Raw genomic sequence first — 22,909 nt, forward strand, 5'->3', positions numbered from 1 at the left:
GAGATTGAGATGAGATGGTAGCGAAGCAGGCGAAGTAAAGGTGGACACGTCACACAGCAACACAGCAGGAGAAGGTGGAGAGCAACAAGACCTGGAAGAAAACAAGGCTGGAAAATGAATGAACAGAAGAGGAAATTATATATCTGCATCTACATACAAAACAAAATCAAAATCATTCCAGTTCATTCGTCATCATTGAAAAAAGGGAGGAGGAAAATAAATCACTGCAACCAAATCACAGCCCCAAGGGTTAATATCATCCGGATTACAGGAAAGAAATCTTTCTTTTTCCCATTAGATCAACATTTGAGAGATGTTATTGCCAGAGATCCTGGGGGAAGGGGGAGGGAAGGGCTCTCCTCCCCTCCAAAACGTGTCAGAGAGAGCTGCTCCCTCCACACAGAAGCTCCGTGTGGACAAAACAAGGCTGGGACAGGTAGGAGGAAGCATTTTAAAAGCTGCAGTGCCATTCAGTGCTTTTCAGCTACAAAAGCTCATCCCAAGGAATTCCTCTGCCATGCAGGCTGTTAATCTTTTCCAGGCCACTAAACCCGGGCTGCAGGTCTCGGCTGTTAGTGTGGGGGGTGTGCAGTGGGGAAAGGAAGCTCTAAAAACCAGCACGAGCTATCATTAAAGTGATTTTCTTTGATTGGAAAAAAGGGTTTGTTTTTATTGGATTCATTCATTATTTAGCAGCAAGAAAGATAGTGAGTGTCAGGAAAAAGAAAGGATAATTTTCCCAAGAGGTCCACAAGTATGAAGAGAATAGTTATACAAGGAAAAAAATATATATATTTGGGAGAGTAGACACTCCTATGTATGGGGAGAAGCAGAATGCAGAGCTGAGCTTTGCATCTCAAGAAGCTCCAGAGAAGGAATTCAAGGAAAAAAAAATCTCTTAAGTGGTTTCAGGCAGTTCTGCTCTTTATTGAGGCTAGAAAATACACCTCAGCCCCTGACCACACTCCTACAGGAGGTCTGGCAGATGCCACAGTGGACTCCTGCCTGCCAGTTTGAGAACACAGGGTCAACTGGGAAAGCTGTGGATTTAGAGGCTGCACCCCTGGAATTGTGCAAAAAAGCGAAGTTTGCCAACCAGAAATGCTGGTTCTCCCCAGAGAGCTGCAGAAGGTGGGTGAGCCTGCACCCAGGGGGCTCTGGGTCTCTGCACCTCAGGGACTCCCCATCCAATGGTGGTCTCCTTCCCAAAAACTGCTGGCACCCTCCTCTGAGATGTGCCAGGGCTTATCCCCGCAGCTGCAGAGCCCTGCTGGGATATGGGGACTGATGTCCTGGCAGCTCACCTCAGCTGGGATTCTGCGTGCAACACTTCAAGACTCATCCACGGGGTTTCCAAAGAGCTGCCCCTGCTCTTCTGCCCTAGGGATGGCTCTCTGAGATGGGAGACTGGGGGACTGCTCGACCTCTCTGCCCACGGCCCCTCTCCCCCAGCCCCGAGGGACATCGCGGTGGGTGCCGCAGCCCCGTCCTGCCACGTGCCAGCAGAGGGAACTCGCACTCTGCCGCTCCGCCAAAATCAGGGAGATTATCTCCTGTTTTCTGATTCCTGGTTCTGAGTGGCTGCGAGCTCAGACGTCTGCACGGGGCGTGGAGGCAGAGTCAGGTATAAACGGTCAACACGGAAAATTCCTGGACTTAAGTCACGTAATAACTCTTCCTGATAAGGAAGCAAGAGGAAAAGCCTCGACAAACGGCTTTAGCTGGAGCTAAGCCTAACATGTGTCACTCAGGATGCAGCACTGGGTACCTAAAATAATTCTTTTCCATCCATAGCTCTGACACTTGCACTGATTTGCACAAAAAAACGGGAGAAAGAGCTGAAAATACCAGCAGAATCAGAGTGACTTTGTTTGGCTGCACTGAAAAGCAGATCTGAACGATGCCTGACTGGTGCCTTTGGGGTTGGCATGGGGCATGTGATTTTAGGCAAGTGTCCCCTGACATGTTAGTGGGTTACTGAGAGGGATTATTAGAGATGGTGTTAAACCAGGGGGAAAAAACCGACCCCACAGCATGGAAGTGAGTTATTGTATCTGCTCAACCTCAAACAGCACAGTCTGAGCTCAGAGGAGAAAAATGAGAGGGATATAAGGACTAAGTAAACTCAAGTTTAAAAAGCAGCCAAGCCAAGCTGAGCAGGGTGCTGGGGAATGTTAATTCTTTGATGAGACACTAGACTGCGTCTCTGCGCCCTGTTGAGTCCACCTGAGAGCTCCAACACGGGTGTCCCAGGACCTCTGCACCCACACCACCTGCTCGGGCCAATTCCCAGGTTACTGGAGGAGAAAACAAATGTGCCCATCCCTGAACACCCACTGAACCATCCCTGTTCACAGCACACTCCTCCAGCACCGCAAGCTGCAATCCCTGGCCAAGCCCTCCGGCAGGTGGGGACCCCTCACCCTACTCTGCCATCACCCTCCTCCCAAATGCTGGACTGGGCTCTGCCCCATGGGCAGCAAGTTCCCAGTGCCTGGTGCAGCGCCGGCTCCTCTCCCTACACCCGTCCTGCTCTGATAAAGGCCCTGGGCTGACACAGGGAAATTCCTGCCAATACTGATAAAGCCCCAGCTGGGCTGGGAAAAGCAGACTTTCCCTGGGAAAAGGCACCCGCCAGCAGGCAATGAGTGGGGCTGACATTAAAAAAGGACAGTCTTTGGCAGCAGTGTCCTCTCCAGAGCCCTGCTATCTGCTGTAAATCTGCTCCCCAGCTCCATGCAGGATGATCCCAGTGCTGCATGATACCCCAGAGCTGCAGCAAGGGACTGCTGGCACTGGAGGAATGCACTGTCCTGCCACACTGGGGACAGGCACTGGCCAGGGCATCCTGTGCAAGCAAACCCAGCAGGGACAGGATGTCACCCACAGGCAGCACCAGCTCAACCTGCAAACCAGCAGCCACCAGCCTTTTTTCAGCCCTGTCCCCAGCCAGGCTGGCCAAGGGACCAGTGTGGCATCCCCCTCCTCCATCCTGGGGAAAAGCCAATTCCCACGGCAGAGGAGGCCAAACCTGAGCTCTCCTCGTTTATTCCCAGCCCAGCACTCGCTGTGCACGCTCTGGGCCAGGTCTGGGATCCTCCTGCCGAGCGGCAGCACCAGCACAAAGCTGTGCTGTACATCCCAGACCTGCTCCCAGCTCTCGGAAGCCAGGCTGGAAAAACAGTCCTTTAGGGGCTGGGAAGAAAGAGAGGAGAAGCTCCGGCTGAAACCGTGCGAGAGAGAACATGCCCGGAGGAAAACCAGGGCGGGAAAATCAGACTGGCAGGCGGCCCTCTCACCCGGGGCCTGTCTCCCAGTTTGCTCCACTGCCCTCACTGCACAAATGTGTCTCTCCCAGGGCAAGCGGAGCCCGTCCTTGGCCTCTCCTGGGGAGCACCCGGCACGCCGGCGCACGCGGACGCCCTCCCTGCCCTCCTCCGCACTGAGCTGTTTTGCAGCCTTGCCTTGGCGCTGCACCCGCCTCTCCCTCCTCTCCCAGATTAACGCCGTGACATTTTGAAACCTCTCTCAGCTCATTAGGCAGTTGCGTAACACACCTGGCGCTAACACCATTTAGAGAACTCACCTAATTAATGGTGCCGGCTGCCACTGCGGAGACCGGGAGGGTGGGCTGCGTGGCAAATATGGGCACCCAACACCACTGAACGTCAGGGTGGGTTTAGATTGGATATATGAGCTTTAAAGTCCCTTCCAACCCAAACCATTCCATGGTTCTGTGGAACCACTCCATGGTTCTGCTGTCCCCAGAGCAGCCAGGCAGGGTGACACCTGCCCGCTGGCGCTACTAAAGACATCCCACCACCTGGCCGGTGTGGATGGGCACCCTTAAACCCAGGAGCACCGGAATACAAAGGGGCTTCACCTGGCCAATTCCACCTGCTCCATCCAGGCTGCGGCCAGGACGCAACCCTGGTGCCGCTACAGGCATGCAAGGAGGAGATGAGAGCCACTCATCCCTTACCTTCTCTCATTCCCAAAGAGCCGGGCCACTTCTTCTCTCCCAGGGCTACGAGCCCGGGTTCTCCGCTCTAGCCGCTTCCTCTCCACCTGGAAGGCCTCACGATTACTGATCCTAATGGCCTTGGGAACGTCGGCCAGGGTGGTGTACTGCCGGCTGGCTTTAAAAGAAAGGGGACGCCCCGATTTTTCAGCTCCCCTTCCTACATCTCTGTTGCTGGAGTCCTTGTGCATGGGGCAACTGCTCTTCGAGTCCAAGGAGTTCAGAGAGAAGCTGTGAATCATTCGGTCGCCTGATCGGGTACCTGGGGAAGGAAAGGGCTGGGCATGCTCCTGTGAGGGCGATTTGGGATAACTGTACCTGTTGTTCGGGGTGCTGGGGCTGGGCGGGCTCGGCGGGGGCGGCAGCTGCTGCTCTTCCAGCTTCGAGTCTTGTTTGGTCTTCTCCAAGGAGAAGTACCCGCTCTCGACACGCGTCTTCCGCCCGCAGTCTATCCGGTCTCCGTTCATGGAGCTCTCTTCTAAGGGACAGAGAGGGGAGTCATCGTGCTGGGTTTCAAGTCTGAGCTCTGCTTTTAACAAAAAACACCCCAATTCTACCAAGGCCCCTCACCTTCCTTGCTGTCCAGCACGGGATCCTTCAGGGAGCTGGCAGCCCCGGCCTGGCCTTGCACGGGGCTCTGTGCTGGGCTGATGCCGCTGCCCCCATCCACTTGGTCTTTGCCCCTCATTTCCTCCTGCCAAAGTGTGGACTTGGTGGCAGGGACCTTCTCGGCGCTGGGGATGTTGCTGCTGGTCACAGCCATCTTAGCAGGACCGGGCTCCTGGAAAGAACAGGGGACACAGCAGGGTTAGAGAGTTTGCCCCAGCTCCACGCTCAAAAGTCCCCAAAGGCTTGGCCCTGAGGTCCCACATGGTTTGGGTGATGCCCATGACATGTCACAGCACGACAGGGATGGGACAGGGCTGCTCAGCCATGTGTCACAGCTTTATGCTGTTTTAAAACAATCCCCATCATCTCAAATGCTTCTCTTGCTAACAAGGAGCTCCAGGCTCCATCAGATGATGGATGATGCCACTTTGGTGGCCACGGCCAGGCCAGCCCAGGTTCAGAGTGTGACCCAGAAGAGGCAGCAGCTTTCCCAACTCCTTCCTTGGCTTTGTTCGTTACCAGATGTTTTGCTGTTGTCATATTAAGCTTCTGCATTCGAAGATTATTTTCCTTAAAGCCACTAATAAATCAGTGACAATTAACTCCCCTCCAAAGTCTCTGGATTGTGGGAAGTTTTCCAGCTGCTTGCTCCTTTTCCATGGAGTAGGGAGAGGAGTGCCTGAGCCAGCAGCCACAGGCTGGGGACAGGGGCTGCAAAGAGCATCCTCTCCATCCCCTGCTCCCACATCAGGTGGGTTTTAGTCCTGCCCCTCCAAATCAGCATTTGCAGAGCTGTGCCAGTGCCACGGGGGATCTCCCAGGGATGGGTCCTGGCTCTGTGCACAGCCACAACAAGCAGCAAATGACCTCAATTTTTTTAAAAAAATCCCCTTGGAAATTTCACACCAAAGGAATGCAGTGTTGGAGGTAAACGATCCAGAGTTCACAAGCATCCCACTCCAGGGGACTCTGCATGAGCAGGGGGTCGGGCCACTCTCCAAGGTCCCCTCCACCCTCAACCACTCATTCATTGATCCAAGCCCGAAGCTAATCACCAACTCAGGACAGATATTTTTATATATCCCTTACACACACCCCCACGTAATTATTTGTAGATATGCATTTAATTAGGCAGAGATGTGGGCCAAAAAAGAAGTCTGTAAGGGAGCAGAGACATTAACTCTTTGCTGCTCAGGGGTATGAACAGCTCCAAAAAACAGCATGCACCAAAATGGGCAGAACCAGCCTCCAGCTGCATGAAGTGTGTCTGGGCATGCTCTGCTTACCTGAGCCTGCCACACCCCTGTGCAAACAGAGGGCAGTGCCTCAAATCCCAGATTTCAGCCCCAAACCCTGCCTCAAGTTCCCACAGGCAGCAGGCAGGCACAGGCAGTCCAGCCTCTCCTGCTGCCTGCACCTTTCTGCTGGAGCACAGTAAAGCCTAAAACTATAACCTGCTTGCAAGGCAAAGTGAAAACACGTAACTCTCCCTGTCCACAAAAACTGATATTCCCTGCACTGCTCCCATCCTGGTGATTTTGCAGAGGGATGATGCAAAATGATGGGGGGAGCTGGAAGTGGATCTGATACCCCAGGAGCTCCTGGCTGCAACCAAGCTCTGCTCTACCACAGACACTATGAGAGAGTTAGAAATAGCAGGAATACCCATTGTTTAAATTCTTTTTTTTAAAATCACAAAGGTGTCCATCCCTCCCTGAGTGGCTCTAAGACATGATCTGCTGCCGGATTAGTGTGTGGCCGTCTTTAGAAAGAGATCAGCCTTTCTCCACCAGCACACGGGAGAGCGAGCTGAACAGCAGCCAACTTCAGGAGAAGCCATTTCACAGGGCGAGATTTGGTGCTGGTTTTTTCCTCAGCATCCTCTCTCCTTCCCCAGACCAGCTGCCTGCATCAACGGGATTTGGGAGACAGGGGAAAGACGCTGCTTCTGCTTTTGCAGGTGGCTTGTGAGTGCCTGACACAGCGCAGCATCCGTCCGGCAGCAGGTCCCACACGGAGGTCAGCTTTGCAAAGCGAATTTGAGCCTTTTTCCAGCACCACAGGACTGGGAGCGACAGGATGGCGAGGGTGGAAGGCGGATAGCAAGCAGAATGGGGTTTGGGGGTGGCCTGTCCCAAGCTGGGGGGGAGGGGGGCAATGTGCCCTGAGGGTCCATGCTCGCCCCATCCCCAAGCACCTGGGGAGCCCGTCTGCCCGTGGGGAGCCAGCATCGTTCCTGCAGCCACTTCCCTTATTTGGTGCTCAGGAGCTCAGATCCTGTACGGTTTCCAAGAAGTTGCCATGGTGATGAAATGTAACCCAGAATGATGTTTTTCTGGCTCTGCGCCCCTTCTTCTCTCCGCCTCGTCCCCCTCCTGAACCCTGCCTGGGTCTACTGTTGTGTCAAGATGGGGAGAGCATCCCTGCTCTGCTGCATCCACTCACTGGGGTGCCCCCAGTGCACCAGCCCCTCTCCCTGGGGATCGAGGACGGACAACTCGTAACACATCAGCTCTTGGTCATGGAGAGAGGAGGCACCTTCCCTGAAGCATCACCAGAGTCAGCACTCGAGGGGCTGAAGGGGCTGTAAGGACCCCAGCCCTTGGCAGGAGGTGACTCAGCCTGGTGTGCAAAAAAGGATCATATTCCCCCCTCATTTTTTTTTCCTGTTGCCCAGAACATCTTTATCAAGTGGTGTGGTGGAACCTTATTCAGAGACATGCCGTACAAAAACCACCCACAGGCCCAGTTTCCACCAGGACCATCCTGGGAACTTCCATCAGCAGGGACCAGGGTTCAGGGGAGCCCCAGTGCCGGTTTTGGTCCAGGGTGTGCAGCCTGGCTCGGCTGGAGGAGCCCTCCCAGCCGGTCCCCCATGGCGGTGGGACGCGCGCCCGGAGGTCAGGCGGCCTCAGGGACACGGCTGTTCTCAGCCCCGGCGAGGGACGAGCCTGGCCTCGGGGTCACGTTCCCCATCTGTGGGATTCTCCCCCACTCTGGCCACGTGGGAGCCCGGCAGGAACGAGTGAGTCACGGCCGGCCCCACTTTTTACCATTTATAGTCAAAGTGAGCACGAAGCCACGGCCGGGTCCCTGGAGAGCCCGGCTCCGGCCCCGGAGCTCCCAGCCTGGCCCTGGCCTTTAGTATTTTCCTTTCATTCCCACTATCTCTGGGGTCATCTCAAAGGGGGTAACTGGAGCCCGATGGAATTTCATCCTGTTTCTGCTGAAATGGCCCATAAACAGCACCTCTCCCCGGTCCTCCATGGGGACCACATGGCTTTGTGGCCACTCTTGAGACAGTGTGGGCAGGGCCGGCGCCACAAAACAGCCCCCGAGAGGTGAAATGTGGCCATAAAGCAGCCAGGAAAGTGTGTGACCCTGGAAGTGATGATCAGGAATTAATTCACACTGATCTGCTGTCCTGGCTCGCCCCAGCTCTCACTCTCTGCACAGGCAGCATCAGAAGGCTGGCAGAAAGTTGATCCAGAGGGTTAGAGGAGACCTCCCCCAGGGAAAAAAGCAAGGCTGTGGCCCTGAGAGGGAGGCAAGGGTCTGGGTGGCGATGTGTGTGTCCCCCTGGGGGGTTACCTGGGGAGTTGGGGGCTCTACCTTCCTCTTCTTCTTCTGATTCTGCTTGTTTGTCCTGGGATAGACGATCAGCATCTCCAGCCACCTGTGGGCAGAGAAAGCAGAAGGTGAGGTCTGTGCCATGGGGCAGCACGTAGGGATGGGAATGATATTGACCTAGTCAGGATCAGTGTGGTGAACTGAAGTACCAGAAATCACTGCAACCAGCTCCTGGGGACAAAAAAACACAGGACAGGAGGGGCAGAGGGATGACCTCAGGGCGCTTTGGCTCAAACTCCACTCACTGCAAGAGCGAGGCCACAGCCAAGGCTGACATGGGGCAAAGATTCAAGGATCCTGAAAGACAGCGGAGAGGGACAGAGCCTCCAGCAGGACCTTCCCCCTTCAGCAATGCCAACACCCGCACACTGCACACAAAGTGCTTTTGTCCAAGGAAGAACAGAGTGAACTTGGCATTGTGAAGTTCATCCCCTGCACAAGTCACTTGGGGAGGACCCTCCTGTGCCCTGCCACTGCAGCCTGACGACCTGCCCAGCATCTCTGCCAACTCCATAGGTATCTGAGGACCGCTGGGAAACACTCCTGCTTCACATGTCCCTGCCTCCCTCTCCTTTCCCCCCCATTTCACACACTGCTGCTGTAAAGTGTTTGGAGATGACCACATCAAGCGGGGTTTGGTCAAGCAATAAATGCCAGAAGGATGGGAATGAACGTAGAACAAATTCTCCCCCAGCCAGGGAAATGTTCCTGTCGTGCTGCAACTGAAAACGAAACCTGCCTGGCTCAGCCCCAGAGTGGGACTGCTCTGGGATGATTAATGCCTGCAGTCAGGAGCAAATGCGCTGCTTCAAAACCCATCGCTGGGCCGATGAGCAATAAATCAGCCCCACCTCGCTCCGCAGTGCCTCTCCCTCCCGCGGCAGGCAGGACCGGCAACAAAGGCTGAGCTGTCAACCGGAGCGTGGGGAGAGGGAGGAAAGAGCAGGGCATGGGGGCTGGCCATGCTTTGGGGTGTAGTGACTGCTCCTGCCGTGGCTGGAGGAGTGGAGCCTCTGCATGCCGACTCTGCAGCCGCTGCAACCCCAGTGATGTGACCGGGGTTGGGGAGGGGACAGGTGTGCCAGCCCAAAGTGGTTCACAGAGAGGGAATGACCCATGCCCATGTGTCTCAGTAGAGCAGGGAGGTTTCAACACAAGACAGCATATATCTAATCAAAATTTCACAAGCTCTTGGTAGAAAAAAATGTCGTACTTCAACAAGCGTTTACCGAAACGGGGGGAGTCGCAACTCAAGAAAATGCTTGGAAATAGAGACTTCAGCTGAAAGCAGTGACTCTGCTGCTGCCAGAGCCGGGGGAGGTGGGAGCCGCCGTGCCTCAGGAAGAGGGGGAAAGAGCGAGTGTGCTTCATCCCTTCAACTTCCTGCTCGAGTTTCAAATGTCAACAAATTCTGGGAGGGAGGCACTGAGCTCCAGGAACCCCACGTGGGAAACGCTCGCAGGTGAGCAGCAGCACCGCCTCACTCCGTCTCTCTGCGCCAGTGGCTCTGCTCTCCCACAGCTCTGCACCCTCACCAGCTCCAGCTTCAACCCGAGACAGCACGTGAGTGAGGGAAGAGGATGTTTCTAGGTCACCACCCAACACACCTGGAGTTGGGAAATCTACCCTGAGTTGCTTGTTTCAGTGGCCTAATCGTCAGTGTTTCTGAGCTGCTGCAGCTCAGCAGCAGGCACTCCTGGGAGAGATGATACTTTAATCATCCTTGCAGGTCAGATGCTCCCCTGGGACCACGGGGGTGGGCTGCATCCCAGGATTTCGTGTCTGCCCAGGGATGGACGAGGCTAAAAGCACCATGGGGTCACCAGAATCCCCAGCACCCAGGATCAGCCTTGGGCAATCTCCCACTCACCCTCCTCTTCCTCCCAGATCATGCAAGAGCCCGACAGCAGCTCAGCCCCGGATCTGCACTCACCCACTGATGATCTCCTTGTTCTCAGCCCGGATGAAGTGCTCCTTCTCCGGTGTCAGGATGCACAAGGAGAACTTCTGCCCTGTCCGGCTCTCCCCATCCACCACGTCCGTGCACTGGTTCATGTTGATGGTGCCCTGCGGGAGGGTTGTCGGCTGTAAGGGGAAGGAGAGAAGGGTATTGTTTAAGGAGAGAGGAACAAAAGAGTGCAGAGTTGAGCCCTAAAACCTCTCCTGGTGGACACCAGGATCGTACACACCAAGATGCTTTGCCCACAAGTTCCCAGACCCATCCTTATGCTGTGCCAGCACACAGCAAAGCCCTGTGCCACACACCTGGGCAGGTAAGAGTCCTGACAGCCCAGTTGGGTCCATTGCTGCCAGCAAGACACTTCTCCTATTTTAATATCCAGAGTATCCCCTGCTGCAATACAGGGATCCCAAGGAAAGGTACCCAGTGTCCAGCTTTGGGTCTGCAGCTGTGAACCATCTGGGTTAGTGGGGTGGCACCTGGGGACAGGGGTGGCAAAGCAGCAAGGTCCCACTGCCCTCACCACAGGATGGCTCAGGGACAGACAGACAGACAGACACACACGCCAGGTTTTTCTCATTGAAATTAAAAAACCCATGGATTTTGCCAGGGAAGGACGACAGTGTGGATGGCACCTTATTTGTCTGGTGGGTTTTGTGAACACAGTGTTACCTCTAGGCCCCCTTGCTCCAAGCAGACCCAGTAAAGTGGGACAGGCAGTGGCCCCTATGGTTCTGAGAGGACATGGAGGGACACCCAGAGGGGTGTCAGCACTGACAAGAGCTGACAGGTCCATCTGGAGCAGCACTGGCTCATCCGATTACAGAGTGGCCACCCGCTCCCGGTGCACGGTGCCCGCAGCCCTCCCTCCCTGAGCACTGATGCCATAGCTCCCCCATCCACAGCCTGCCTGTTCCCACCAGGCTGGGTGACACTGGGGTCCCCACAGCATCCCAGAGCAAACCTGCACCTGGGGCATAAATGGACCCCTCCAAGCTGCCAACGACACCGAAGGAGGACCCAAAGCAGCTTGCAGCCACCTTGTCACCCTGTCAAAGCCTCCTTGTGCCCTCCAGATGGCCGGGCCAACAAGGAGACGGATTTTTGGCAGATGCTGTTAAGGTTTTTACCATGGAAACAAGCTCTCCTGCCAGCAAAACCCCTCCAAGAGCAGCCTGCACCACGCAAAGAAAGGGCGACTGGGGAGAGCTCAATGTCCCCAGCCTATGACCCCAGAGAAATTCAGATCAGCCCCACAAAGCCCCCAGTTTACTCATCCTGGGGGCAGTGGGAAAAAAAACCTTTCCCCAGGAAAAGGGCTTTTCCTGCAGCTGTGTCCCTGGGTGGGAGCATCCTTTGACAGCTCAGGGGTGGCACGGAGCCATCACGGGTGCTGCAGCGAACGGGGACCAGTTGTACATCAGGAACTCCAAGACCTCCCCTTTTCCTTTGTGGAAAATCAGCACCCACAGACCCCAAGGGTGGAGCCCAGACCCCCAGCCTGGCACACGCAGAGCCTCCCGCCCTGCACCGCCGCGGGTACTTAGCTCCTAAGAGGATTTTTTGTCTTAGACAGCAAAAATAAAACCCCGCTTTCCGGGAGCTATAAAAACCCCAACGGAAAAACTTTCTCCTGTTCCAAGTGGAGCCTTAGAATCGCTTTTGTCTTGCTGGCCTTTGGCACAGCCAAGGCCTCCAGGACTGTAAGGTCCGGTCCAACCTCCTTCCCCACCCAGAGTAGTTTTGCACCAGGGAAAAAGGGACGAGGAGGAGGGAGGGAGCCCTAGTCCCTCAGGGATGCCACTTAGTCCCTCTTGCCACAGGCACCCCTTGGCTCCCTGTAATGCCCCACGGGGATTTGGCAGGGAGCTGGCAGAGGAGGAGAGGAAGAGACAAAACTCGCCTGCTCTCCTCCCTCTTTAACCCCACGGCAGCATTCAGGGCGGCTTCCCTTGGAGCTCACACCCCGCCCTGACCAAAGCGTGCCAGGAGCGGAGGAGCAGGTTTGGGGCCCCTCCACCGCCGGGCTGGCCCTGCAAAGTGGTTTTGCCACTCACCCCTCCTTGTGAGGGTGAACAATGGCATCTTGCACAGCCTGACACATGAGTTCTTGTCCACCACCGCACCTCTGAGCCAGGATGCCAGGAAAGGGCTGGAGCAAAGCTAGGACTGACCCTCTGGCACCTGCAGCAGCAGGGATGAACCTGCCATCCCACAGCAGCCCCCCTGCACCTGTCAGCAGCAGATGAAACCTGATGGACCAGCAGCCTCGCTCGCTCGGGATGTAAATCCCTTTACACCATTTATTTCCTTCCTTGGAGGCAACACAGGCACTTTGAAGTGAAAGGCAAATGGTGCCGGGTGGAAAGGCGTGTGCGCACACACGCAAACTCCACTGAGGAAAAGGAGGCAGCTCACACCCCGTCCCCACCTCTGAGCACCCCATTCCAGGCTGGGGGGTTTCTCAAGGCCGGGGGATCCCTGGGCAAGGAAGAGCAGAGCTGGTCCCTGGGCTAGTCCAAGGCCAGGTGAGGACTGTGTGGCTCCTGCATTTGTAAGGGAATAAATAAATGCAGAAGCAGGGAGGTGCTGTACGGCAGAGACGCCAAAACAACAACAACAAGGCTGGGACTTCAACCAGCCCTTTGAAGAGCAGATGCTTTGATACAAGGCTGAACCCAGCGTCAGACCCTGGGGTGGCTTCATGTCCAGGTGAGGAAGAGTGGACACTCAGGCTCAGCTCCTGCTCCTGCCAGTCCCCAGCTCAGGGACAGCCCTGTCCCCAAGTGCTGGGGCCCTGCCTTTGCCATTTCCCATGCTGCTGCCCATGGGATGGAGCACACAGCTACTCCAGAACTGGATCTGGTGACTGGGTGTGTCACTTAACTGGGGTTAGGAGTGGAAGCACAGCACTGTGCACCTCTGGAAGCACAGAGGACACCGTTATGGACACCATCATCAACCCTCCTCGGTGCCATCAGCCACCTCTGATCCAGCACACAGACCTGCCCCTCGTTAGCACCAGGAAGGGAGCACTTGCACCACATGAGCAGCTACAGCTCTCCATGCTGCCAGTACCAGCAGAGCAACCAGAGCCAAGAAACAATCGCATTGCTGTTTCCCTCTGGAATGACAGATCCTATTGACACACACACGTGCTCGCAGTGTCCCTCTCCACAACACACAAAGCCTATAGTACATTCTCCTCCTCCTCCTCCTCCTCCTCTCCCTCCCTGGGTGCTCAGGACGTGAGTCACGCCATGCTCTCCACATCAACAATCCCAGCAGCCTCCAGATGAGATGTAGAGACCTTTGGATGGATACCTGTAGGATGCAGAGCCCAAAAACTGCAGCAGTTCCCTCTTTGGGCACTGGAACTGAGGGCAAGAAAGAACAGGGACCTCTCAGAAGCCTGAAGGAAAAAAACCCAAGCAGGGCATTACTGCATCCTCCTGCACAGTGCTGGATGCTCCATGGGTGATGCACTCCCAGGTGCAATGGCTGCTGCTGAAAAATCAACAGGGTTTTATCTGCAAGTCCCTAATTTCCGTACAGTTTTGCAGGGCTCAGGTAGAAAAACAGGGTTACTTAGATTCAAAAAACTCAGAATTTTCTCCAAGTACCTTCCCCGTCATTTCTAACACATGGATCATGGGAGCTCAATAAAAATACAAGGCAGCTGTACACAGGATGTTTTGGAGCAGGTAACCCCACGGTCACGCTCCCGAGGAGTGGCTCTGCCACAGCCTCAGTGGGGCACGGCCAATGCCCACACCATTCTCCGGGGTTATTACACAACGTGGGTTGGCAAAATCTGGAACACAACCTTTAAAGAAAGGCGATGGGGCAGGGGGGAGGAGGAAACCAAACAAAAGGGACATTTTACTTTCTGCCAAGAACCAGGAGGGGAAGAGAAAAAAAAAAAAACAAAAAAACACAACCATTTGTCTATCCTGCATGGCGGGGTGGTTGCCTTGGCACCGGGGCCTGCCTGGCTGTCCCGGGGGGAGATCACGGCTCTGCTGTCCCACTCCACCGTGACGGGCTCAGGCTCTGGCTGGCTCTGCCCCGGCTCCCAGCGCTGCCCTGGCGCAGCAGCAAGCCTCTGGTGCCTGGGGAAGAGACATCCGCACATCCACGCTGCCTCCATAAATTCGTCTCGACAAATGTTAATTCTCCGAGCTAAAATATTCATGAGGGTGGTTGCTGAGCGTGCTGCTCACTCGCGGCGCTCCCGAGCGCTCTGCAACCGGCAGCTCCTGTGTCTGCTAAAAGCTTCACCCACCCCAGTGCCCGGGCCCAGCTGAGCATGGTGCCTGAGGTGGGATGCAAGCAGGGCTCTTGGCAGGGCTGTGGCGTGGGAGGGATCAAGACTCTGCTGTCCCATGGCCACGGGCACATCCAGGCACATCCACGGAGACAGCTTCGGCTTGGGCAAGGGCACTGATGCAGCTGGGACAGGCAGCTCCTGGTAGCAGCACAGCACTGGGAACCCAAACCAGAGCCCCATCCACCATTCCTGCCCGAAGGCCATCAGGAAAGCACCAACTCCTTGAAAACTCGTAGAAATATAAAGCTTGGAAAAGACCTCTAAGATCATCGAGTCCAACCATTAACCCAGAGCACTACCATGTCCATTACTAAACCATCTCCCTTAACACCACATCTACATGGTCTATGAACATTTTCAGGCACGCTGCTCTGGGCAGCCTGTTCCAACGTCTGACCACCTTTTCAGCGAAGAAATTTTTCCTAATATCAAACGTAAACCTCCTCTGGAGCAACTCAAAGCCATTTCCTCCTGTCCTATCGCTTGTTACCTGGAAGAAGAGCCTGACCCACACCTGGCTACAACCTCCTTTCAGGTAGTTGTAGAGGATCCCTTTTCAGTCATGTGAGGCTACACATGGCCTGTCAAACCCCAGAGGGGGATGCACCTCCCAAACCCCAGAGGGGTATGCACCGTGCACACACCGGGCTGGCTCCAGCGCCGATGGAGTGGCCACGGTGTGCCCGGAGCTGCCCGGGCACCGAGCGAGCACGGCTGGCACAGCAGCAGGGCTTTAATGAGCCTTTTAGGCTTCCTGCCACCAGGCACCAGGCTATCGATACGGCCACAGCACAGCCTGAGCGCTGCTGAGGGAAGATTTTATTACACTTACAGATCAGCTGGCAGGCTGAGCGCCCTGGATTTATTAAATTAGACAAAGGCTCTTGAAAACGACCTCTGCAGGATCTGCAAAAGGATGGACTGGAGCAGTCACCCATCAAAGGGCAAGGGAATCACAGAATCATGGAATCATTAAGGTTGGAAAAGACCTTTAAGATCATCAACCCAGCACCACCACCATGTTGGCCTTTAAACCATGTCCCCAAGTGCCACATCCACATGCAGGTATCAAGCAACACATGTTCCCTGCCTTTCTGTATTCACATCTTGTGCCCCTGTGCTAAAAAAAAGGGGAAGATGCCACCAAATCTCACCACTGCCTGGACTCACCAGCCTGCCAGAAGCCATGGTCGCCTTTCACAGAAGGAGGCACAATCAGTGATCTGCAGATGTGGCCTTGGCATTGCCAGTGTGGCTCTGCACTGGCAGCAAACCTGCACCAACACAAGGAGGAGACAGGACACCTGCCCAGGTGTGCAGCCAGAGATGCAGGAACACCCTCCCAGTTGGATAAATGCCATAACCCTTCTCCAGCCCCATCACATATTCCCCACCATTGACCCTGGCTTCTTCATCACAGGTGCTGACTGCAGGCTCCTGAAATTTGTTTGAGTGGAGGAGCTCCCCACAGCTCCACATCACCCACCCCAAAGAGGTGGGATGGGTTAGTAAGGGCCACACACGCCTGTCTCTGCATGCCAGGCCCCCGAAGAGCCCTCCTGAGCCTCTACCAGGAAATAAAACAACATCAGCTCCACTTCTGCCAGTGGGAAGGAATTTTCTTCCCTGGGAGCAGTTTGAGAAGGGGGTGAAGTGCAGGGGCTGGGCAGGAGAGTTCAGCCAGGGGCCGCTTTTAAGCAGAGTCGGTGTTTATGTCCACAGACAGCGAGTCTAAACACTGAGCGAGGCCGAGAGCTGCCTGCGAACTGCCCGGGAGCACCCTCGGGCTCCTCTCACACCCAGTGCCACCTCAGCCAGGCACGGGCAGCTCCCATCCTGGGGGTGCCCAGACAGCAAGTTTGGGGCCACACATCCCATCTGCAGCTCTGTCCCCAAGGGCACCCATCCGGCGAGCGGGTGCTGGAGCAGAGCAAGCCCGGTCGGGGCTGTGCGGAGGCTGGAGTCGGCTTGTCTTGGCCTTATAAGGCTATTTTCGCACTGCTCTTGCAGCTCCCAGCTGCTCCCCACTCCAAAGCAGGGTCGGAGCTGGCAGCCAGAGCCTAGCCTGCCTCCTTCCTGTTAACCTCTTTCCTGCTGAACGGCCTCCAAGGGGTCCATGCATGATGGGAACAGCCGTATCCCATCCTGGCATAACCGCCTGTGCCAGGCAGGGAGGGTCAGCAAACCCAGTGATGGTCACCAAGTGGGTTCAACCTCCCTCAGCACTAGGGTCTGAGCCTGGGCATCCCTCAGCAGCATTGCCAAATTCAGGGAGTCCTTCAGGGAAACCTGCAACCATGGACATGCACACTCCGTGTCCAACGCTGCTCGAGGGGAACAGGGACAGAGATGCAGAGAACGTCGGCACCGTGACGGAAATGAGAGCAAGGTCCCGCTAGGATGAGGGTCGAGGAGCTGCTCTGAGCTGTCATCCTGGTTGTTTGGGGACCGGAGCAACAGCCAAACATTGCACAAAGAGCTTAGAGCATCCGCTCAACCCCTATCCCAGCTCTGTGGGGACCAAAGCAAAAGCCCAGCATTGCAGAGACACTTGACGGCCCTGCAATGTCAAAGGTACCATCTCACAGCCCTGCAAACCAAAGAGTTATTCCCTCCTCTTGCTCTCCGGGATTTAGATGCATTTAAAATGCAAAATGTCCTCCTCCCCTCCTTAGAGGAGGGTGGGAGGAATACACGATAACGGATTCGACCCCATCTGCTCGCAGCTGCCAGCATGGCATCTTCCCCACTCCCCAGTGCACAGGCTCAACAGCCAAAGGGGAAGCAGATATCTGCAGCCTTCCAGGGAGTTGTCATGGTAATCAGCTCGATGGCAAAAACCCGTGGAGACCACGCACTGGGATGGTAAATACGGGAGGGACCAGAGCTCGGTGCGGGGATTATGGCGGGAGAGTTGGCTGGAGAGGGAAACGCAGTCGTTTGGGGGTGGGAAGGAAAAAAAAAAAAACGGGCTTCATTTGCATCTGGATGTTTGAATTTTAAATTGCACCGTTCCAAATTGGCCTTGTCAACTTTATCCTCCGCCCCCTCAGTGTAGGAGACAAGTCCCAGGTGGTCCCTGCACCGCGCTGCCAGGCTCACATGTGCAGGAGCTCACCGCCACCTCCAGGAACGCCGGCTCCCATGTCCCTCCCCGGGAGCGAGGGGCTTCACCCAACACCAGAAACCACGTTCCCAGAAGGTCACCCCCATACAAAGATGGTTATACACACAGTGATGCCAATTTTGGAGACAGCTCAGGAGGCTGAAAACTTGGATTGAGGCAGGATGATCTCCACCTGAGTTGGACAGCCCTGTTCCACCACAGCCGGGCCTGGATTTCTGCTTCACGGGGGTGAGGGAAACACGACCAAGGCAAGGGTCACCCGAGGAGAGCAGCAAATTAAATGAATCAAATCCCTGTACCTCCCTAAGTGAATCCATCTCCCCTCCAGGCTAGAAGGGAAGGAGGCACAGGTCTCCCAGTCTCCAGCCATTCCACCGCCTCTCCTGCAAATGCAACTGAACGGAGGAATCGGAGCAGACACACAGTGACAGACCGAGCCATCAGCACCATCACAGCCGTGTGAAGCCACCTCCAACAGCTGTTGCCTGGAGCTCTGGATAATTTAAGGCCCTGCACTGCCCTGCTGCTGTGGTGGGGCTTCCCACCTTCACTCCTGAGGACTGTCAACACAGTGTCTTGCACCAGCCCTCAACAACTGCAGGGGAGGAGAGGACAATGCTGGGGATCAGCAGCACCAGATCCACCGGAGGCTCGGGCAACTCCCACGGGCGCAGATGCTTCAGTGGAAGTTCTTGAATCCGGCCAAATTAGTCTGGAAATCTCATTATTCCCCAGTGCTGCTCTTATGAGCTTTGCAGAGCTTCCTGCCGGGCTGGGAATACCAGGAGGCCGAGCTCCCAGGGCGCTCGGGGGTCTGCAGCTGGAGGGGTGAGGGCCAACCCAGGCAACACCCACATCCTACACCCTACATTTACACTCCCACAAAAAAACCCATACCTGCTCTGTGTTGCTCCCAGCACCTTCCTGACAAGCTCTGGAGACCTTTCCAGAAATCCAGGTGACATCTGGAGAGTGTTTTCTGAACTCTGACTGCCAGCCATCCCACTGAGTGGCACAAAATGGGAGGCTTTCGGGCCATTTCGAAGAAGAAAAGCTCCCAACAGGCACACACAGCTGCTGTGTGGCAAGGAGACCACCCAGCAACAACTCAAGCTGGGCTCTGCAAGGTGTGGTGGAGGTGCTGGTGTAGATGGCAAAGAGCCACCCTGGCCAGGCAGGCACCACCACGTTCAAAGGCAAGTGGCACCCAGGGCAAAAAGTGCTTTAAACACCCAGGAAAAGATTGGGAATAACACTCTAGACTGCTGGAGCTGTCCCCATGTCCCAGGGGAGCAGCATTTTCTCCCCTAAACCTGCTGCTCACATCTGGCTCCTGCACTTCCAGAGGAATTCAGGGAGAGGAGGGAGTTCACAGCCGTGAGCTGCTCCCAGGAGCACTCTGCAACCTCTCCTTTGGGAGCAGCCATTCGACCCCAGCAGAGAGGAGAAATCTGGGGCTTATGAAGCTGAGGGGGGTGAGCCCAAGAAGATTTTCTCCATCCCCCCTGCCTGGGATGACAGACTTCATCCCCCCAGCATTGGCCTGTGCACAGCATTAACCTCCCATGCAAGCCAAACATCCCCTCCCTCCACACATCTGCTCCATCCATAATCCCCACTGTCCCTCCCCTGACGGGAAAGCAGCCAGGAAAGTGAACCAAAACCCTAATTATATCCCAGTAGCTCCCCAGTGCCCCGGTGATCCCTGTGACTTTATCAACGCAATCGCAACACGGCTGATGAAACGAGGAGGAAAGGACCAAGGCTGGGTGTGCTCCAAAACCCCACCTTTTCTCCCCAGCCACAGCACCACAACAGGTGGAAATCCCATGTGAGCTCAGGATGCTGCTGGGACACTTCTCAAATCAACCCTGCAGCCTGTCCCTTCTGCCTCCTCTGCCCAGGGACCCCATCACCCACAGCGAAGGGAACTGGGAGGAGGGTGGTGACAACCGTGGGGCACGGTGTGAGAGCAGCCTTGGCCTTGCTGCAGGTTTCCAGGACACTGTTTGTCCACAAAATCATGGAGACCCACAGGTATGGCACCTAAAGCCACAGCACCACGGGTTGTGCAAGAGTGAGGACCCCCAGGATCACATGAATGGTTTGGGTTGGAAGGGACCTAAAAGACCATCTCATTCCATCCCCTGCCATGGGCAGGGACACTTTCCACTAGACCAGGTTGTTCCAAGCCCAGTCCAACCTGGCCTTGGACACTTCCAGGGCTGGGGCAGCCACAGCTTCTCTGGGCAACCTGTGCCAGGGCCTCACCAGCCTCACAGGGAAGAATTTTTTCCCCACAGCCCCACAGCAAGACACGACAGCAGAGAAGGGGCATGGCTGTGGGGTGCACGCCAGGAAAACGTGGGGAGAAAAACCCTCCGTGGCAGGTGAGACCTTCCCAGCTCTCCCCAGCACCTCAAGCCCCACAGGCAGCACCTCCTTCCCCAGGGACCTGCTCTCCCATAACAGCGGGAGGAGTCTTGGAAGAGCTGAGCTGCCTGTGGTGGGTGGAGGGGTAGAAGCCTGTTAACACACACTCCAACAAACCAGCTCCTGGATCGGATCCTGCAGGAAGGAGGTGAAGGGTAAATGAAGTTGCTGCACACGTGATTTACCTATGGTAATTTTAACTTCCAGCAAGGCTGTCTGGCTGTTTTATCTTGCTGCCTACTTGCAGTCAGACTTCAATGACTGCAGGGATGAGTCTCTTCCATACCTTTGAAGGAACAGGGCAAAATAAAAAGGTCTTATAAAACATGTCTTACCAAAAGCACATTCACATGCTGTTTACCTGGTCCAGAACGAAGGAAAAACAGTATTTTGATGTTTGTTTGTTTTTTTTTTTATATCTTGCAGTCCATGAAAACTCAATGAGCAAGACCAATAACCAAACCTGCCTGGAAATTCTCATTTTTCGCCCAAAATGCCTCAAAACAGCACAGAAAAAAGGGGGAAAGCTCCAGCAAAAACCCTGAGAAAAGCCATTTACAAAACCTCACTGAAGACCTCGGCTTGTCTCCACGCAAGTTTTAACCTGACAACATCCCTTTTACAGACTCCAAACCTGATGAATAATTCATGTCTGGGATAAAGCAGAAATATCATATTCACCAATGCTTACCTAACAGAGGAACAAGGACTGCAAATAAGTAATTTATTAACCCCAAACCGTGTTGCTGCTTGAACAGAGGGCACACCTTGGCTTTTGGCCCCAAAGACACTGTCGGAAAAAAAAATAAAATCGCTCTTGAGCTGTTGCAAGAGCCCGCCAGGGGCTGGTTGAGACCCCTCACTCTCATCACACCTTCAGCACAAATATGTGCTGATGGGTGCTAATGGGGAGGGGAACCTCTCGAGAGCAAGACTAGGAGATGCCACCCTCCTTCCTCATTCCTCCTCCTCCTCTTTGGGGGTCACAGCCGCCCCTTCTCCATCGGGAAGAAGGCGGCAGTGGGAAGCCCACAACCCCGCGCTCGCCCACGGCTCCAGCCGCTTTCTCAGGCATTCCAAAATTTGGCCGGAGTGTCTTTTTGCAGCACACCCCCCTCCAGGGCTGGACGGCTGCCTAATTGCGTATTTATTTATTTCTGCATTTTCCCAGCTCCCCGCACACACTGGTGCAGGGCAGAGAGGGGGGGGGAAAGCCAAGGCCGGCTCCCAACAAGGACCCAAAAGAAAAAAAAAAAAAACCCACCCCAAAAACCAGAGGAGCGCAGCTCCCCACATTCCCCAGAGGCTGGGAGGAAGCTGGGAAGCGCGGGGCTGGCTGGGAAAGGGGTGGGAGCGGGGGGCAGGAAGGGGGGACGCCGGCGGCATCGCCCACCCCCTTTGCTTTGTGCGCGCTCGGGGAAATTAAAAATAGCTGCGTCCAAAGAGTGGCTGCAAGCGCCACAAAGAGCGTGTTGAGCGGAGGCAGCTGCAAGCTATTTGCTGCCCCTGGTAATCAGCATCTCGGCTCGCAGAGCCCCTCCGGCCCCCCCCCCCAGCCCCTTCCTCCCCTGCCAGAAGCCGCCGCCGCCTTTCTCCAACCCACATATGTCATGTCAACAATCAATGAATGCGGGATCTCTGCCGGGGAAAAAAAAAAAAAGAGGGGGAACGCGCTTTGATTTTTGGAGCGGCTTTGTTGCCTCGTTCCATTCACGTCCTCGTCCTCCTCTCTGAGCTGTCACTGAGGGTTTAGCAGCACTGAATCCCATCAGGCAACGCCGGGATGCCCCATGCCACCCAGCAGGGATGGGATCCTCAGCGGGAACAGGGATTTGCCAGCCACTGGGATGCTGCTGCTTCTAAAGATTCCTTTAGGAAGCAGGAAAAGGGATGCAACTGCCCAGCATTACCCAACCTGCAGCCCACTGGTGGTCCTTGCCAACCTCATCTGGTGCCCAATGACAGGGTTGGAAGGAATTAAACTCAACCCATCCTCATGACATGGTGCAGGTGGCATATTTCTGCCACAGGCACCTCGTTTCACACCCCCTTTCAGCACCAAGCCACAGCAGGGCAAAAAAGTTGTGGTTTTGTTGGTTCCCTGGGTGGTCACTCCTGTCCCTGTGGACTGGCACGGGTGCTTGGAAGCCCAGGACTGCCCTGGCTTGGAAAGAGCTGGGATCAGGCACCCACTTCCTTTCTTCTCAGGGGGACCACAAGGTTCACGTGACGGTAACTGTGCTCGGCCTTGGCTGTGTCATTTTATTTCACTGCCAGCCCTGACATCTTTGCTGCTGAACGCCATCAGTTTGATTTCTATATTAACACTTTACAGTAAATCACGATCTTTCCTTCACCAAGAGCCCACAGCCAGGCTGAAGGCTACGGGTACAGAGCCCAGGTTTCCAGCAGTCATAAAGAAATTCCAGCTGCTGCAAGTGCCTGTTTCGCTCTGCCTCCCATGAACAAGATAAACGCAATCTAAACTCCAGCTCACTTCCCTCGCTGGTCTGGCACACGTCTTCTACACAAAATGTCTTTGCTAGGTCTCAAGAGACGAGGAGCAGGGGAAAAGCAGAAGGATGGAGCCACTTGAACCTGTCCTCACTGCTCAGCCTAAGAGCAATTCCAGCTTTGCGACTCGCCCTGCAGAAGACAATGGGGGCTGTGTTGTTTCCAGGAAGGAAGCACCTGGGCCAGGTCATCAAAGCAGCTTGTGTTAGGAGGTCGCTGGCTGGATCATGCTCTCCCAACTCTGCTTTCATCCTCTCACTGCCTGTTAACTCCCAAACCTCCCAC

The 22,909-nt window shown here is 55.2% G+C and overlaps 1 protein-coding gene across 9 annotated transcripts in view; it reads right to left on the bottom strand.

Annotated features, from left to right (window-relative positions):
* The window catches only part of MPRIP (myosin phosphatase Rho interacting protein), a 78,355-nt gene that overhangs the window by 36,341 nt on the left and 19,105 nt on the right, over window positions 1-22,909 (bottom strand). For 4 of the 9 annotated variants that reach the window (XM_027900311.1, XM_027900308.1, XM_027900310.1 and 1 more), the window contains exons 4-8: window positions 10,194-10,345; window positions 8,222-8,306; window positions 4,592-4,802; window positions 4,340-4,499; window positions 3,983-4,135 (exon numbers count right to left, since the gene is read on the bottom strand). In XM_027900311.1, the coding sequence (XP_027756112.1) occupies window positions 3,983-4,135; window positions 4,340-4,499; window positions 4,592-4,802; window positions 8,222-8,306; window positions 10,194-10,345 (761 nt within the window). Of the gene's footprint in view, window positions 1-3,982; window positions 4,500-4,591; window positions 4,803-8,221; window positions 8,307-10,193; window positions 10,346-22,909 lie in introns of all 9 variants that reach the window. The other 5 variants (XM_027900313.1, XM_027900314.1, XM_027900315.1 and 2 more) reach the window with 2 other exon arrangements.

The sequence above is a fragment of the Empidonax traillii genome, unplaced genomic scaffold, assembly GCF_003031625.1.
Source record: "Empidonax traillii isolate 1590-97213 ecotype Southwest subspecies unplaced genomic scaffold, ASM303162v1 scaffold717:size860381, whole genome shotgun sequence".
Classification (NCBI taxonomy): Eukaryota; Metazoa; Chordata; class Aves; order Passeriformes; family Tyrannidae; genus Empidonax; species Empidonax traillii.